The sequence below is a fragment of the Alnus glutinosa genome, chromosome 14 (genome assembly GCF_958979055.1).
Source record: "Alnus glutinosa chromosome 14, dhAlnGlut1.1, whole genome shotgun sequence".
Classification (NCBI taxonomy): domain Eukaryota; kingdom Viridiplantae; phylum Streptophyta; class Magnoliopsida; order Fagales; family Betulaceae; genus Alnus; species Alnus glutinosa.
Genome location: NC_084899.1, coordinates 12597295 through 12614594, shown reverse-complemented (window position 1 = coordinate 12614594; position 17300 = coordinate 12597295). Strand labels below are relative to the sequence as shown.

Here is a 17300-nt window from a genome sequence, read left to right as displayed (position 1 = left end):
TTCCTATTCACCAACCAAACAAAGACCAACATATATATATATATAGATAAGACCAACATATATTTCATTGTCTATTACTATTAACATATTACGATCAATATGTTGATGTTGGACGACCCCTGTTGTGTTAACTTTTAGGTATTCCATCCCTGTTCTTAAAAGAGAGCAAAGTCTGACGTAAACGTCAGCATTTTCAATCCCATGCGAATGAGAGCGGTTGGTGTTGACATCTAATCCCTCCCTGAAATCCGCATCTGCACTACCCGGGGGCTTCTGATATTGCATATATTTGGTAGCCATTTTGGGAGTCGATGCCAAGGATCCCATACATAAAATTTGAATCATGCTTCTATTCGCATCATTTATCTCTCTCTCTCTCTCACACATATATATATATATAACTACAACAAAATTTGGAAAAAAAATAATCAAATACAGACAGACGAACACAAAAACCAATTCAAACAGACAGTTAACAACAGCTCATTGTTCTGGAAGGAGACCAGAAAGTGAAAGACAAGCGAAAATGCAGCTAGTGATGGTTGTGGCCCATAAAGGAAAATACCATTTTTTTTTTTTTTTTGAGAAATAAAGGATAATACCATTGTGAGTACCAACCAGAGCCAAAACCCTCATTTAGAGCCAAACGTTTGCTCCAAATAGCAGCAACCCACCGACATGACCGATGAGATCATCTGCCATTTCTTTATTTTTTATTTTTATTGCAGTAACTTTCTTTTTTGTTTTATCTTTTCAATACTTGTTACAATTACAAAAAGTTAGCGGTTGAACAGTGTGAGAAGGCAATAAGTACACACATGCTGTATTTGTCGTCCTGGCCTCCCCTGCTGCCTGGTTGAAAAGCTTGTCATAAGTACACACATGTTGTGTTCCCTCTTCTTGAGTCTTTTTTTTTTTTTTTTTTGGATGAAGAGTCTTGATGGGTGATACATAGGTTTTACACAGAGCTTACCTTTCAGCTCGCTCACAACACCAGCGAAACAAAAAATGAATCTCTCCTCCTCTCTTCTGCTCCGACTCACGATATTGGTGCTCTTCTGCGTCGCTTTATCTCTTCCTGGCAATGTGACCTTCGACCGTCGCTCACTCATCATCAATGGCCAGCGGAAGCTCCTCATCTCTGCCTCCATTCACTACCCTCGCAGCGTTCCTGCGGTGAGCGACCACTCTCTCTTCTCTTATCCACATTTTTGCCGAATCCTCCGCTCGCTTGCTCACAAAGCATTGGGATTTTATATAAAAACTAATGAGATTACAAGGTAGCGTCCGAGAATGAGAGAAGCTCAATCTTAAGCTTCTCAAGTGTGGAATGATTTCCTTATTTTCATTTTCACATTTTCGCAGCCAACAAACGGGGCCTGATTCTTTTATTTGATCGATTACTCACTCTCTGTAATCCGCTGATTCTTCAGTTTCCTCGTTTTGTAGAGCTCCATGAGTTATATTTGGCGTGTTTGTCTGATTTTTCTGTTTTCTATTTTGGTCTGTCGGAAAAGAAAAAAGGATTTTTTTTTTATTCCATTCATTCTTTTCGTAATTGGAGGGAGTCTACTGATTTGTTAGCTTGCTTGTTTAGTTAAATATTCTCTCTTTAATTTACATTTCCGTTTTTTATAGAACGTTCTCATTTTTTTTAATCGATTCCCTGTGTAATTTGCATTTGGGATTATGCATTGTTTTGGCTATTTGATCGTTTTCTCTATAGTTTCATTTTGGATTACTTTTTTCCTTGTTCTGCTATCTCTGATGGAAATTAATTCTGTATAATAAATGAATCTGATTTGTGATAGATGTGGCCCGGCTTGGTTCAAACAGCGAAGGATGGAGGGGTTGATGTGATTGAAACATATGTATTTTGGAATGGTCATGAACTTTCTCCGGACAATGTGAGTGAGATAACAGATAAGTAGTACTTGATCATTGATCAATGTGAGTGAGATAACAAAAATCGTGTCACCTTTCATATAAAATAAGATTTAGGAAAATCACTATATTCTTACCTATTTTTTGGTATCTATCTAATCATATTGAGTTGGTTTGTTTCTTCTCTTTGAATTTGGGAAATCCTAGTATTATTTTGGGGCGAGATATGATCTGGTCAAGTTTGTGAAGATTGTTCAGAAGGCGGGGTTGTATTTGATTCTTCGAATTGGTCCATTTGTTGCAGCAGAATGGAATTTTGGGTATGTTATTTCAATCATATATTGTGATATTGTTTCTTTTACAATAATGAATAGATTTTAAATCCACTCTTGATGTTTAAGACTATGGAACATGGCATTTATTAATGTTCTTTCACTCTTTCAAACTTCAACTATTAATTGGAAATTCCTAAAAGAGTTCTATGATACAGTGGTGTACCTGTTTGGTTGCACTACGTGCCTGGAACTGTATTTCGAACCGACAATGAGCCTTTTAAGGTATGGGAATAGGGCTTTCACAGTTAAACTCTAAGAACACTTATAAGAATAGTTTCGAGAACACTATGTTCTAATTTCTTGTGATACAAAATCTTACCTTATAAAATGATATTGAGACTCTTTCTAACTGATTCCGTTGCTTGGTGGGGTTTAGCATTACATGCAGAAGTTTACAACATTCATAGTGAACCTAATGAAACAAGAGAAGCTTTTTGCATCACAAGGAGGTCCCATCATTTTGGCCCAGGCAAGTCTAACATCTATTCTGAAATTAGTTAAATGAGACTGCTAGTGTGCCTTTTTTTGTTATCATTTTATTTACTTTTATGTTCTTCCTCTATCTCGGACAAGCTGACTGGAGTTGTTATAAGTGAAAAGTCGATTTCTGAACTTTTCCTTAATTGCTCCCACAGCTAGATTTTTGTACAAAACCCACGAGTGCTATTCTACTTGCATCACAAGAAGATGAGACTTGCTTCAGTATTAGTGGTATTATTATTAGGCACACTACTTCCAATTAACTCCAGTTTTCTCGAGTTATCAATTTCAGCTTCTTAGTTATTGAAGGATCTTAAGTAGCTTTACTTTGGAGGATACTTGTTTTTATCTTTTTTCCTTTTCTCTAGGATCTTATTTATGTCTTGACTATATGCTTTCTAATGATGTAAAACTAAACCAAGCAACTTATATTCAAAGTCATTCATGTAAATACTTTGAAAATGAGACCCCGCTTCCTATTTCTTTTTCATTTCTTCCTCCATTGTTTTTTCCTTTACATAAACAATGGTTTGCCCTGCTTATTCCTTTTCCCAAAAAAGGTACGCTGTTTATTCTGTCCACCTTCCTCTTAGAAGTACATAAAGTACATAATTGCACTTACTTTTTGACTTGAAAGATTGATGGGCCATTAGCAGATTAATTTGGTAACTTAATGTTGAAAATGGTGTGGCTATTTCCATGTAATTCTTTTAGTTGAACCCTATGTAGCACTGATTCAGAACAGGGGCACTGTTACGATATGGCGGTATGTCAATTCTTGAAAAATCTAGATACAATAGAGCAAGGATAAGTGATTAATTAATATATAATTAAATATATGTAAATAGATATTATGCTAATGCTTAGTCTAAAAGATACATTATAAACAATAAAAGGCATTAATTATGTATAACAATAGAAGTAATGTAGATTCTATGAATAAAATAAGAACCCAACTTTGTTGTTCCAAGAATTATGAATTCATGAGTGCTAGGGAGGGACTAGAGCAAGTGTTGGATTCAAAGCTGTTGTTAAAGATTATAAATTGACTTATTGTACTCCTAACTATGAGACCAAATATAATATCTTGGCAGGGCAGCATTCTGAGTAACTTCTCAACCTAGAGTTCTGCCTGAGGAAACAGGGGCTGTGGCTCAGTGATACTTGATTGACATTCATAGCATTCTCTACCCCCACCCCCCTTCCCCCCGCTTTCCTTAAGGAAAAAAAGTTCAATTCTTAGCCTGCAGCACCTATTATCCATGGCGTATTATAGCCACTTATGTTACAAAAATTGATTTCTTGATTGCCTGAGCTGGGTTTGGGTTGTTCCAGTTTATGCCGGCTGATCAGTCTCCTCTGGCTTCGTCGTCGGAGCTAGTTGTGAGGGATGATGGGGAGGATGTGGATGTTTCTTCCCCTCTGGGTTTTCCTCCCGTCACTTCCTTGGATTGGGCTCTTTTTTGTGTTAAGGATATTGGTCTAGTAGTGGGGTATGAGGATCAGGTTGTGGTTCTCCTAACAGCTATTGAAGAGGATCATTCTCGGGTGGTTAAGGGTGCTTGTTCCAGAGATAGAAGGGAGCTTTAGAACTTAGAATGCTCCATTAACTATTAACTATCAAGGGACGTCCTCAAGGCGAAGGAGAGGCAAGGCTCACATTTGTTAGTGTTGAGCGCTTCGTGTGGGTTTAGGGTTTGAAGGTTTTTGGTGTTTTGTGGGTTTTTGTTGTTTTGCGAATTTTTTTCTTTTTCTCGCTCTAGTTAGGTGCTTTTCTTTGTAAACTGCTTGTACCTAGGGGCGCTTTACACTTTTTATAGAAGTGTTCCTTTACTTATAAAAAAAAAAATAAAATTAATTTCTTGATTTATGGATACATAACTAATACATATTAGATATAGGTCCATCATCAGTGATGGTGAGTCTTGAAGCCTGGCAGTCTGGGCCTTGTTCGGTGATGCAGTTTGAGGGCACAGAAGTTCAACCCTTGATAGTGGTGGAAGCAGCTCTTGTCCTGGGCTGTGCTTGTCCTGTGGCTTGGCCCTTGATGGTGGTGTAGTTTGAGTGTACTGTATCCTTGCTGCTGCCTATACCGTGTTTCCTAGCAGGTCTTGGGTTAGATGGTTTGGATCTCTTGATTCTAGGGGCAAGAAGTGCTATAACGGTAAAACTAAGGATAGCTGGTTTGCGAAGATGGAGGGTAGTGCTTGCCGAGGTAGTGTCGGCGTTAGTTGCTCCCCCAGTGTTGTCTTCTATCGTCGTGGTGCCGGAGCTTGTTGGTAAGATTTCAGCCACTGCGCTGAAGTTGCCCAAGTCCCGGCGTTGAGTGCTGATTTGGGTTTTCTCCAGAGGGGCTTTCTCCAACCGAGCTCTTTTGCGGTTTAGGGCTGTCCTCCTCTAGCAGCTCTCAGTGTTATCAGTCCATCACGTTCTCATACTTTTTTTTGATAAGTAATGATAGTATTATTGAAAGCGTAAGGCGCCCCTACGTACACTAGAAGTATACAATAGGAAACACCTAACTAGTAAGCGAAAAAGAAGTAAGAAATTCAGCAAAGCTGATAGATAAAGGGTACAAATAAGCCATCGACCAGACATACAAAGTATGGAGAAACAACTCTAGCACCTCCTCTAGGGAGCTTTCTAGATTCTCAAAACACCTAAGATTTCTTTCTCTCCAAATACACCAAAAAAGGCAAATAGGCACCATCTTCCAAGAAGTAGCGCTCCCAGATCTCCCAGACTTCCACCAACAAGCAACTAATTCAAGTACACTCCTAGGCATGACCCACGCCATACCAAAGCGGGAGAAAATGTTGTTCCATAGAGCAGAAGCCAGATCGCAATGCAGAAGAATATGGTCCACTGATTCCCCATCCCGCTTGCAAAGACAGCATCTATCCACAATAATTAAGTTCCTCTTCCTAAGATTGTCCAAGGTCAAAATTCTGCCTAGAGCTGCAGACCAAGTGAAGAAAGCTGCCCTCGGGGGAGCCTGAGACCGCCACACACACTTCCATGGGAACCGAGTACCTCCAGCGCACATCATAGAACCAAAAAATGACTTCACCCTGAACACACCTTTCTTGGATGGTACCCATTTAAGACAATCTGCCCTCTCCATATTCACCTTGGTAGAGCCCAGCATCTAGAAGAAAGAGGCAAAAACATCAACTTCCCAATCATGAGCCTCTCTAATAAAGCTCACGTTCCATTGAATGGACCCGCCCAATCTCTCCAAATTATCAGCCACTGACGCATCCTTCACCCGAGCAATGCCAAAGAGATCAGGGAACACTTCTTTCAGAATCGAATCTCCACACCACAAGTCATGCCAAAATCTGATCCTACTCCTTTCCCCCACCTCAAATCTAAGGAGTTTGGAGAAATTCTCCCAACCTTTCCTTATAAACTTCCACAACCCTACTCCAAACGCCCCAGCAACCTCTCGGGAGCACCACCCACCCCACAAACTTCCATACTTGGAGTCCACCGCGACTCTCCACCAAGCATCCCTATCCATGCCATATCGCCATAACCATTTACCTAGCAAAGCGCGATTAAACTGAACCAACTTCCTAATGCCAAGCCCCCCGTTCGAAATTGGAGTACAAACCTTCTCCTAACTCACCAAATGGTATTTAAAAGCTTCACCCATGCCACCCCAAAGGAAATCGCGTTGCAACTTCTCAATGCGAGAAGCAACACTCACCGGAATAGGGAACAGAGACATGTAGTACGTAGGTAAGTTAGAGAGCGTATTCTTGATAAGGGTCACTCTCCCTCCCTTAGAGAGGTATAACCTTTTCCAACTAGCCAACCGTTTTTCAACCTTCTCAATAACTCCATCCCAAATACGAGTAGATTTGTAAGGAGCCCCCAATGGAAGACCCAAATACATCACAGGCAAATAAGCAACTTCACACTCTAAAAGGTCGGCTAACCTACCCACATTATTGACATTCCCCACTGGAATAATGCTGGATTTGGCCAAGTAAACCTTAAGCCCCGAAGCAGCCTCGAATAAGAGCAAGAGAACTCGCAAAGACCGAATCTTGGAGGAGCTAGCATCACAGAAAATCAAAGTGTCATCAGCGAACAAAAGATGGGAAAAAGAAGCATCACCCACTCTGAAACCATCCAACACACCCCCACTCACTGCCGCAGTAATCATGCGACTCAACGCCTCCATAACAAACACAAACAAAATGGGAGACAAAGGGTCTCCTTGCCTTAGGCCTCGAGAGCTGCTGAACAAGCCGTATGGTGAGCCATTAACAAGCACCGAAAACTTTGCAGAAGAAATGCACCGAGCTATCCACGAACACCATTTTCCCCCAAAGCCGCATCTCCTCAACATATACAACAGAAAATCCCAATTAACGTGATCATAAGCTTTTTCTAAATCCATTTTGCAAATGACTCCCGGCTCCCTTGATATAATACGACTATCAAGGCATTCATTCGCAATAAGGATTGGATCAAGAATCTGCCTCCCTTTGATGAACGCACTCTGGGATTTGGAGATAACCTTGTCCATAACCGTCTTCAATCTGTTGGCCAAGACTTTAGCAATAATCTTGTAGATACCTCCTACAAGGCTAATGGGCCGGAAATCTTTGAGAGACAAAGCTCCTGGAGTCTTAGGAATAAGAGAAATAAAAGAAGCATTCAAACTCTTCTCAAAAACTTCTCTATCATGAAACTCAGAAAAAACCTCCATAATGTCCAAGCGCACCACCTCCCAACAAGCTTGGAAAAAAGCCATAGAGAAGCCATCCGGACCCGGCGCTTTATCACCATTAAAAGCAAACACAACCTTTCTAACTTCCTCCTCCTCAAAGGCTCTCTCCAACCACCTAGCTTCTGACTCTAAAATGGCATCAAAGGAAAGATCATCCAACCGAGGCCTCTAACTATGCTTCTCAGAGAAGAGATCTTGATAGAACTGAACCACATGCTCCCCTATCTCTGCCGGATTAGAAGAAATGGAATCTCCAATCAACAAGGAATCAATAGAGTTATACCTTCTGTTTGAGTTGGCAATAGAATGGAAGAAGTTTGTGCATTTATCTCCTTCTTTCAACCACGTCACCCTGGACTTTTGCCTCCAGCAGACCTCCTCCAACAGTGAGCATCTCTCTAACTCACTGACAAACTCCAGCTTCTTTTGAATTTCCCCCTCAACCAAAGCCCTACTACCTTCCACTGTATCAATCGCCTGAAGCTCCTCAAGAAGCTTTCTCTTGTTCCTCTCCACATTACCAAAGGCCTCTACATTCCACGTCTTCAAATTAGACTTGAGAGCCTTTAATTTACATGCAAGCACAAAGCTAGGAGAGCCATGAAAAGAGAATGAGTCCCACCAATATTTCACCAACCCCACAAAACCATCCACCTTGAGCCACATATTCTCAAACTTGAACGGCCTACTTCTTGTAGAAGAGTGGGCACAATCGAGGAGAATAGGAAAGTGGTCAGAGAAAAGGCGGGGAAGCCTCTTCTGAGACGCCTCAGGAAACCTATCTTCCCAATCAGGAGAGACAAGAAAACGATCAATTCTGGACCAAACAGGAGGATCACAGGAAATTGACCACGTATAAGAACCTCCAGCGAGCAGAAAATCCATAAGACCCTGGTCAGAGATGAAATCACAAAAGTCCCTCATGGCAATCACACTACCAACTCCAGATCTTTCGCTAGGAAACCTAGCAGTATTGAAGTCTCCCCCTATACATCAAGGCAAACTCCACCAACTCATAATCCCCGCCAGCTCATCCCAAAGACCCCTCCGATCAACCCTGCAATTCGGACCATACACTCCCACAAAACCCCACTCAAAGTGATCATCAACATTCCTTAACGAAACTGCAAGTGTGAAACTCCCCACGCACACATCCACCTTTTCCACCACCCTCTTATCCCACAAGATAAGAATACCCCCTGAGGCCCCACTAGCATCCAAACAACACCAATCCACATAATTACACCCCCAAAGACTACGCACAAACTGCCTAGAAGGATCCTTAACTTTTGTTTCTTGGAGGCAAATAAGATCCACCTTCCAATCTCTAAGCAAATTGCAAATCCTTAAGCGTTTACGCCTATTATTCAGCCCCCTTACGTTCCAAGAAAGAATCTTCGGCTTCATGGCACTACTACTAGCCCCCTTGCCCTTCTCTTACCGCTACTCAATCCGGAACTTTTGGCATCATAGTTAATAGAGCTCTCCAAATTCTTAATCTCCCTCTTACCCTTCGTGCGTCCTTTACCCAATCGACGCTCCTCTTTTCTCTCCTCTTCTATACAAGTCAGAAAAGCTAACAATTGCAATTTATGCCCCACGAACGTCATCCCAACAATGGGATAAATCTCGTTAGCACTCTGCATCACCCAGTCCGAGTACCCCAAACCACCCAAGTCTAGAGAGTAGGCATTGAGAGGAGAAACCACAACAACAGCCCCTCCCCCCTCCTTGAACTCCACCAAACCAACTTCCCCGGGAGTAAAGCTTCTTGAATCCTCACCCAACAATCCAACCTGCAGGCCAGGGGACACTGAGTCCTCCACTGGCCCCCCCATCCACTCACAACCTTCCCCTCCAGCACTGCCAAAGCATGGAGCAATCTCCATATCCACCGATTGATACCCAAACACGTCCCCTGTCAACTCCCGAGGCACACTCAGCATATCCACACTCCTCAACTGCGAATTTGCCGAGTCTTTCACCCTCACTAGACCACCCTCTAAGCACAAGACAGGGATCTCACTACAACACAACTGCTCTAGCTCTGAGAACAACTTATCCCCTGCTGCACCGGACCCAACTATCAGCTCCCCCTCCCTCTGCTGACCCGGCTCCTCCCTCTGCACCGCCTCTAACTCCACTTGCACCTCAGAGCTACCAAGGGGCGAGAAGCTTCTATCCAAGAGTCCGGACTGTCCTTGGAGCTGCCCTTCATCTACACCCAGAGCTGGAGTCGAAGTCAGACAGTCGGCGACTATGCTCAGTGGACTGTACTGAGAATCAATCCCCCGTGCGGCTGGATCTGTGCCTGCCGAAACCAGCGCAGGTGACTCCCTCACCGGCGAACGAAGCTGGCCGTCGAGAGAAGAGGAGGCGACGACATGTCCCAACGCCGGACCCCACGAAGAAGAGGCACCAGACGTCAGGTTACCGGCGTCCAAGCCCAGAGTCGACATGTCCCACGAAGAAGAGGCACCAGACGTTCTCATACTTGAAAGCATGAATTTGGTCAATCTTCGGAGATGGTGGTTAGTGATGCGATTTTTGGGGTGAGGAGGTTGGAGAGTTTTTGTACCCTTTGGGTGATTTTCCCCCTGCCACCTTATTAGATTGGGCTTTGTTTGGGGTCATGAGGGGATCAAAGACTTGGGGTTCGTTTGGGTTTGCGATTTCAAAAAGTGCGATTTAAAAATAGCGATTTTAAAATCTGCGATTTAAAAATGTGATTTTTAAAAACGCAGTTAAGCGTTTGGCAAAATCGCAGTTTGGCCTTTAAAATCGCAGGTTAGCATTTTAAAATACTGTGTTTTCAAAAAAACACCCTATTGCCTGCAATTTGAATAAGCACTTTTCTGCGTTTTCAAATCGCAATTTTTTAAAAACGTAGTTTCTAAATGGTTTATTTTCTACGATTTGGTTTAAAATCGCACTTTTTCTCTACGAAATCGCAATCCCAAATGCACCCTTAATAGATGATAACCCTTGGAAGGTAAAGGGTAGAGAACTTCTGAACTTGGATTGCTCTATGAACTATGATGCGAACAGAGCATCATCTAGGCATGAGAAAGGCAAGGCTCACACTTGATAGCGTTTTATGACATGTTTGGGTGTTCGATTTTTTGAAATCTGAATTCAACTATTATTTAGTGCGCGAATCTCGAGGCAAAAAGATGTATAGATGATTGATAGAGTTTAAATTGTACTGAAATCATGTTTAGGTAATAGTTGTATGAGAGTATTTTTTTTACGGAAAACTGTGGTAGGAAATGATTGGAGGTATGAAAAGTTGTGTAAAATGATTGGAGTTATGAAAAATTTGCATTGGAATTTGGAAACTCGCTTGAAATTTGGGGTGAATCCGGGTTGTATTTAGGTTAGATGCGGGTTGTATTATATATTTGGATTTCAAAAAAAATCTAAACACTGTAGCAAGTAGAATTTGTTTTTTATTTGCATAAATATGCCATTAGGGTTTTGGGCTTTGTTGTCTTGTGGGTTATGGGGTTGTGGGTTTGATGGGGTTGATTGGGTTGTGGGTGTTTTTATTGTTGCTTGGGTTTTGGGCTTGTGGGAGCTCATTGTGTATAAGGCCTGTGTATAAGGGGTGCCTTACGCTTTAATGATAAAATTTTACATTAATGATAAAAAAAAAAATTAAATACAGGTGGCTATCATGATTTGAAAGAACTGTTATCATGAAGTTCAATAGAAAGGAAAATATCCAAGAGCCTACTGAATCATATGTGATTTCATAATCTAATTTTGTGGGCTAGAAATTTGATTCAGGGAAAGTTGTTGCAGTTGTAGGAGCAGTTTTGTCTCACTCATTCATTTGTCATATTGTGTGATTGGAACTGATTCTCAATTTTGATGGTCTAATAAAATTAATCCTCTATTACTATATTTGTTATACTGTTATCCTAATTTGATATGAATATATTCCTTACTTACAAGAAGGGTTTTAAATATTGAAGCAAACATTTATTTTGGTTTAGAAGTTGGAGGTATCTCTGTGAAATTTCCTTCTAGAAAAAGATTATTTTGAAATTACTGTTTTTGTGATAGGGATTGAAAAACAAAGTTCTATTAAATACTAAATGTTTTCATTTATCTGTAATTTTAAATTATTTGTTCTTACCCAATTAAATCTTTCAACTGCTTGTCAGCGCCTTGGCCTGTCTGGTAAGTTTAGGATCCTAACAAAAAACTGCTTTGCAACTCCTCTGCTTTGATGTGCTTCTCTGTTTATCTTTGTTACAAAAATGGAGATTGTGGTCAGCATTTTTTTCTTCTTCTTGCAGATAGAGAATGAATATGGATACTACGAGAGTGCTTATGGAGATGGGGGGAAGCGATATGCCATGTGGGCTGCTAGCATGGCTGTTTCTCAGAATATAGGTGTCCCTTGGATTATGTGCCAGCAATTTGATGCTCCTGATACTGTGGTAATAATTTTTTGTCTAAATGAAGCATTATTTATCTACTTTTACTGAAAATATTAAATTCAATGCAGATCCAATATCACAAACTATAGTTAAATGGAAAATCGTGTGCTTTTACATGTGTAAATGAGTGGTATTAATCATTTTTATTTAGTACGAGTTACTTTGATTTGGAACTTTTGGTTTATGACAAGTTTTACCTTGTGTATTTTTGTAACACTTTGGTCCTATATTGGGAATATGAGTATGGCCCACATAAAGTGAGTGATTTATAAAGATAGTCATGAATGCAAAGTTTTACATTGCCTAGTTATTAGGTAAAACGGGGCTTTATAAAAAATTCTATGGAAACTCCAAATTAAGCAGATATGTTTAGCGCTTTTCCTTAGGTCACATTACAAATAATATATTAGAGCCATCTAGTAACGCCAGACCATGTGATACTGGAACGCTGCATGATATGGCTCTGACGGCTGACGAGGGACATTAGGAGTTTAAGAGGGAGAGTTTGTAACACTTTGGTCTCATATTAGGAAGATGAGTAGCCCACATAGAGTGAGTGACTTATAAAAATAGTCATGAGTATTAAGTCCCACATTACTTAGTTATTAGGTGAAACTTGACTTTATAAGAAATTCTATAGAACTCTATGGAACTCCAAATTTACTAGCCCTTTTGGGGTGATAGTGCAAATGTGGCTAACGTTTTTTTCTCTAAGCCATTACAACTTCAGTCTTTTTTTTTTGATAAGTACGACTTCAGTCTTCTTAAATAATAACTTTCATATGAGTGTAATATAAAACTGAACTTTCAATAACCTTGTGACTTTTATGCTGTTGCAAGCTCTAGTATATTTCATATATGTTGAAGGTACATTTTGCTTCTCAAGTTATTCAGGCTGAAGAAAATTGTCTTACTATTTTCTATTTCTTTGACACTTGTCAAAAACATTTAATAGTTCTAATGCGGGACAACAAACAATTGAGAAGAAATTTTGAAGAGAGAGAAGAAAAAGCTAAGAAGAGAAGTAAGAGAGAAGAAGAAGCACAAGAGAGAGAAGTCAGGAGGATGAAGACATTTCTTTATTCATCAAAAACTAATTATCATAGTACAATATTATGTTTAAATAGACTAGAGATTAAACCCTAACCCTAACTCTAGTGATACTTGAGTTGATAGCCCACTAAAATAACATAAAATAAAAATAAAAATAACATAACCAGTCTGAAAAATAAATAACAAAAAAAAAATAAAGTGCGGAAAATAACAACAGTGCCGATAATAATATCTTTATCTCTCAATCATCCAACCACAAGTGTTAAAGTATTGATTAAGTGATTAAATTTAACTCTTCCTATCTACTTAAGCTTTTGAGATAAGTGGTGATTTAACATGGTATCAAAGTCAAAGGTACTGAGTTCGAACCTTGACTCCGTCATTTACTTCTCATTTCAATTAAATATTCTATGTGTTGGTAATAAAAAGAAAGTCTGAGCCCACACATGAGGGGGAGTGTTAAAGTATTGATTAAATGATTAAATTTACCTCTTCCTATCATTTTAAGCTTTTGAGATAAGTGGTGATTTAACAAGAAGGTCTTGGACTGGGCCATCCTTAGACGTTGACGTCCATACACGCGTGTGATCGGTGGTCTGTGTCCAGTGGCTCCTAAGAGTCTTTTGAAATCTCTTTAGCGACCACAACAAATATGACAGACTCTTCATTAACTTCCCTTTCAAATTCTCTTGGGCTTGGCTCAAAGGAGTTGTCCTCTTTCGTAGTCCAATCTGATTTCAGGTCTGATAATGTGGAGGGTGGTGTAGGCGATGAGGTGGAGGGTTTGGGCCCGTTATCGGTTATGCCTTTGGTAGTGGAGATGGACAAGGATTCCTGTTCGAATGTGTCTCCTAGATGGGTGATGGAGAGGGTGAAGGGTTACTACAAACTCGTAGGAGTGTCTTGTGACCAATATGAGGATAAATTGTTGGCTTTGTTTGAACAAATTGAAGCCAAGCGGGTCCAATCCTTGGCTGATTCATTGGCTTTGGTTACCACTGCGTCAGGAGTGAAAGGCCAGAGGGAGATTAAGCAGCTGGATTGTTCCATTAACTATGACAAGAAGGGAGAACAATCTTATAGAAGGAGAGGTAAGGGTAGGGGCGTGTCATGTGTTAATGAAGCTTAAAATACTGTCATGGAATGTAAGGGGGATTAATGAGCTGGATAAAAGATTGCGTATTAAAGGGCTCATTAGAGATTGGAAGGTTGATTTGGTGTGTTTGATGGAGACAAAAATGGAAGTCATTACTAGAGAGGTGGTTCGAAGTTTATGGGGATGTCAACATGTGGATTGGTGTTATATGGGGGCTAGTGGGGCATCAGGTGAGATTCTGATTATGTGGGATAGGAGGGCTGTGGAGAAGGTGGATGAATGCATGGGACGGTATACTTTAGCTGTTTCATTGCGTAATGCTGATGATAATTTTATGTGGGCGTTTGGGGGTGTGTATGGGCCTAATGATGATGGGGAGAGGAGGGTGTTGTGGAATGAGATGGCTGGACTGATGAGTTGGTGGGATAGACCGTGGTGCTTCGGGGGAGATTTCAATGTGGTGCGGTTTCCGAGTGAGCGATCGGGAGTTAATAGTTTTCCTGCTGCTATGGAAGATTTCTTGGAGTTCATATATGGGCAGAGTTTGGTGGATATTCCTCTCCAAGGAGGGCAGTTCACTTGGTCCAATAATCAGGTATGGTCTAAAATTGATAGGTTTCTGCTATCTCCAGAGTGGGAAGAACATTACCCTGATGTGTCTAAAATTGATGGCCTAGACTTTTATTAGACCATGTTCCTTTAATGTTGGATTGTGGATCGCAAAGAGAAGGGAAAAGATACTTCAAATTTGAAAACATTTGGCTCAAATTCGATGGCGGCTTTGTAGAACAAGTGCAACGTTGGTGGGAGTCTTATGATTTTCAAGGTCTGCCGAGTTATGTGCTGGCTCGCAAGTTGAAAGCTTTAAAAGTGGACTTGAAGATATGGAATGCGGAGGTCTTCGGTGATGTGGGAAAGAAGAAGAAGGAATTATTGGAAGGTATTAAAGAGCTGGAGTGTTTTGAAGAAGCTCAGGGGCTAGTGGAGGAGGAGCGGGTTCAGAAGTCAGACATGATCAGGGAGCTGGAAAAAACAATCCTGTTTGAGGAGGTTAATTGGAGGCAAAAGTCTCGGGCTCTGTGGTTGAAGGAAGGGGATAATAACACTAAATTCTTTCACAGGGTGGCCAATTCGCATCGGAGGTACAATCATGTGGGAGTTTTGAGGATCAATGGGGCTTTGTCTTCTGATCCGGTGGAAATTAAGGATCATATTGTAGATTATTATGACTCTCTGTACATCAAGCAGAGTTCGTGGCGGCCTAGGGTGGATGGGATTTCTTTGTCCTCCATTGATGCAGATGAGTGTCTTTGGTTAGAACGAGGCTTTGAGGAGCAGGAGGTGTGGGAGGTGGCGCGGGAGATGAACGGGGATAAGGCATCGGGTCCAGATGGTTTTTCTATGACTTTCTTTCAGAAATGTTGGGGGGTTCTCAAAAAAGATATTATGGCGGTATTTTTAGAGTTTCATAATAGTTGCCAATTTGAGAGGAGTTTGAATGCAACTTTTGTTTCCCTAATTCCTAAGAAGGCTGATGCGATGGAGGTTAAGGACTTTAGGCCTATCAGTTTGGTGGGAGGGGTCTATAAAATTATTTCTAAGGTCCTTGCTAACAGGCTCAAATTAGTGTTGGAGAAAATTATTTCGAGCTCTCAGAATGCTTTCGTTGGTGGAAGCCAAATCTTGGATTCAATTCTTATAGCCAATGAATGCTTGGATAGCTAAAGGCGGTCAGGGGAGGCCGGATTATTGTGCAAACTGGATTTGGAGAAAGCATATGATCACGTGAATTAGGATTTCCTCCTTTACATGCTTCAGAGGTGTGGGTTTGGGGAGAGGTGGAGGGAATGGATTAAATTTTGCGTTTCTACAGTAAAATTTTCCATTTTGGTTAATGGCGTCCCTTTTGGTTTCTTTTAGAGCTCGCGGGGGATTAGGCAAGGTGATCCTCTTTCTCCTTTGCTGTTTGTAGTGGTTATGGAAGCGCTTAGCAGGATGTTGAATGCGTCTATGCTCCAAGGCTTGCTGTCAGGTTTCTCAGTGGGCTTTATGGGTAATGAAACTTTAGTGGTGAATCATTTATTGTTTGCGGATGATACCTTAATTTTTTGTGGAGCACAGGTCGAGCATGTTCGAAATTTGAGGTGTACCTTCTTATGTTTCGAAGCGGTGTCAGGGTTGAGGATCAATTTAGGCAAATCCGAATTGGTCCCTATTGGCGAGGTGGAAGATGTAGAGTCTTTGGCACATATTCTAGGTTGTAGAATTGGGTCTCTGCCGATGACTTATTTGGGTATGCCGTTGGGGGCGTCGTTCAAATCTATTTCTATTTGGAATGGGGTTATTGAGAAGGTGGAACGAAGGTTGGCTAGTTGGAAGAAATTATATTTATCCAAGGGTGGTAGGGTGACATTGATTCACAGTTCTCTTTTTAGCATTCCTACTTATTATTTATCTCTGTTCCCTTTTTCTCTGAGTGTAGCTAAGAAACTGGAGCGGCTTCAAAGGGAGTTTCTGTGGAGTGGTTTGGGTGATGAGACTAAATTTCATTTAGTCAATTGGCATCAAGTTTGTACTCCTATCAAGGCTGGTGGACTGGGAGTTTGTAATGTTATTAATTTTAATCAAGCCTTATTGGGAAAGTGGATTTGGAGGTTCTCTCAGGAGCGCAATGCTTTGTGGAGATCGGTGATTAAGGTGAAGTATGGGAGTGTGAGGGGAGGTTGGCGTTCTTTACCAGTTTCGGGGCCTTACGGTGTCAGTGCTTGGAAGTTTAGTCGAAGGGGGTGGGATAATGTTGCCAAGTATTTGCGTTTTGAGGTGGGTGATGGGTTTCATAATCGCTTTTGGCATGATTTATAGTGTGGGGACAAGCCTCTCAAGCTCTGTTATCCAGCTTTGTACTGTATTGCGTGTTCTCCTGATGCTTAGGTAGTGGATAATTTGTCTGTGGTAGGAGGCGTGGTTCATTGGAATGTTCTCTTTACGCGCTATGCTTAGGATTGGGAGGTGGAGATGGTGGTGTCCTTCTATGAACAGTTATACTTTACTTGGGTTCGGCATGGAGAGGTTGATAGGGTGGTGTGGAATCTTTCTAAGAGGAGGAATTTTGAAGTGATGACTTTCTACAAAGCATTATTTTGTCACATGGCAACTTCTTTTCCTTGGAAGGGTATATGGCGTGTTAAAGCTTCGAAGCGGGTGGCATTCTTTGTTTGGACAACAGCTTTAGGAAATATTTGAACTCATGACAATTTACG

General features: G+C 41.0%; 1 protein-coding gene across 1 annotated transcript in view; it reads left to right on the top strand.

Moving 5' to 3' along the window:
* The first annotated feature begins 798 nt into the window (after positions 1–798).
* The window catches only part of LOC133856946 (beta-galactosidase 10), an 84263-nt gene continuing 67761 nt past the window's right edge, over positions 799–17300 (top strand). The window contains exons 1-6 of the mRNA XM_062292011.1: positions 799–1176; positions 1812–1907; positions 2092–2204; positions 2375–2441; positions 2596–2688; positions 11748–11891. Of these exons, the coding sequence (XP_062147995.1) occupies positions 1009–1176; positions 1812–1907; positions 2092–2204; positions 2375–2441; positions 2596–2688; positions 11748–11891 (681 nt within the window). The 5' untranslated portion in view covers positions 799–1008. The remainder of the gene's footprint in view (positions 1177–1811; positions 1908–2091; positions 2205–2374; positions 2442–2595; positions 2689–11747; positions 11892–17300) is intronic.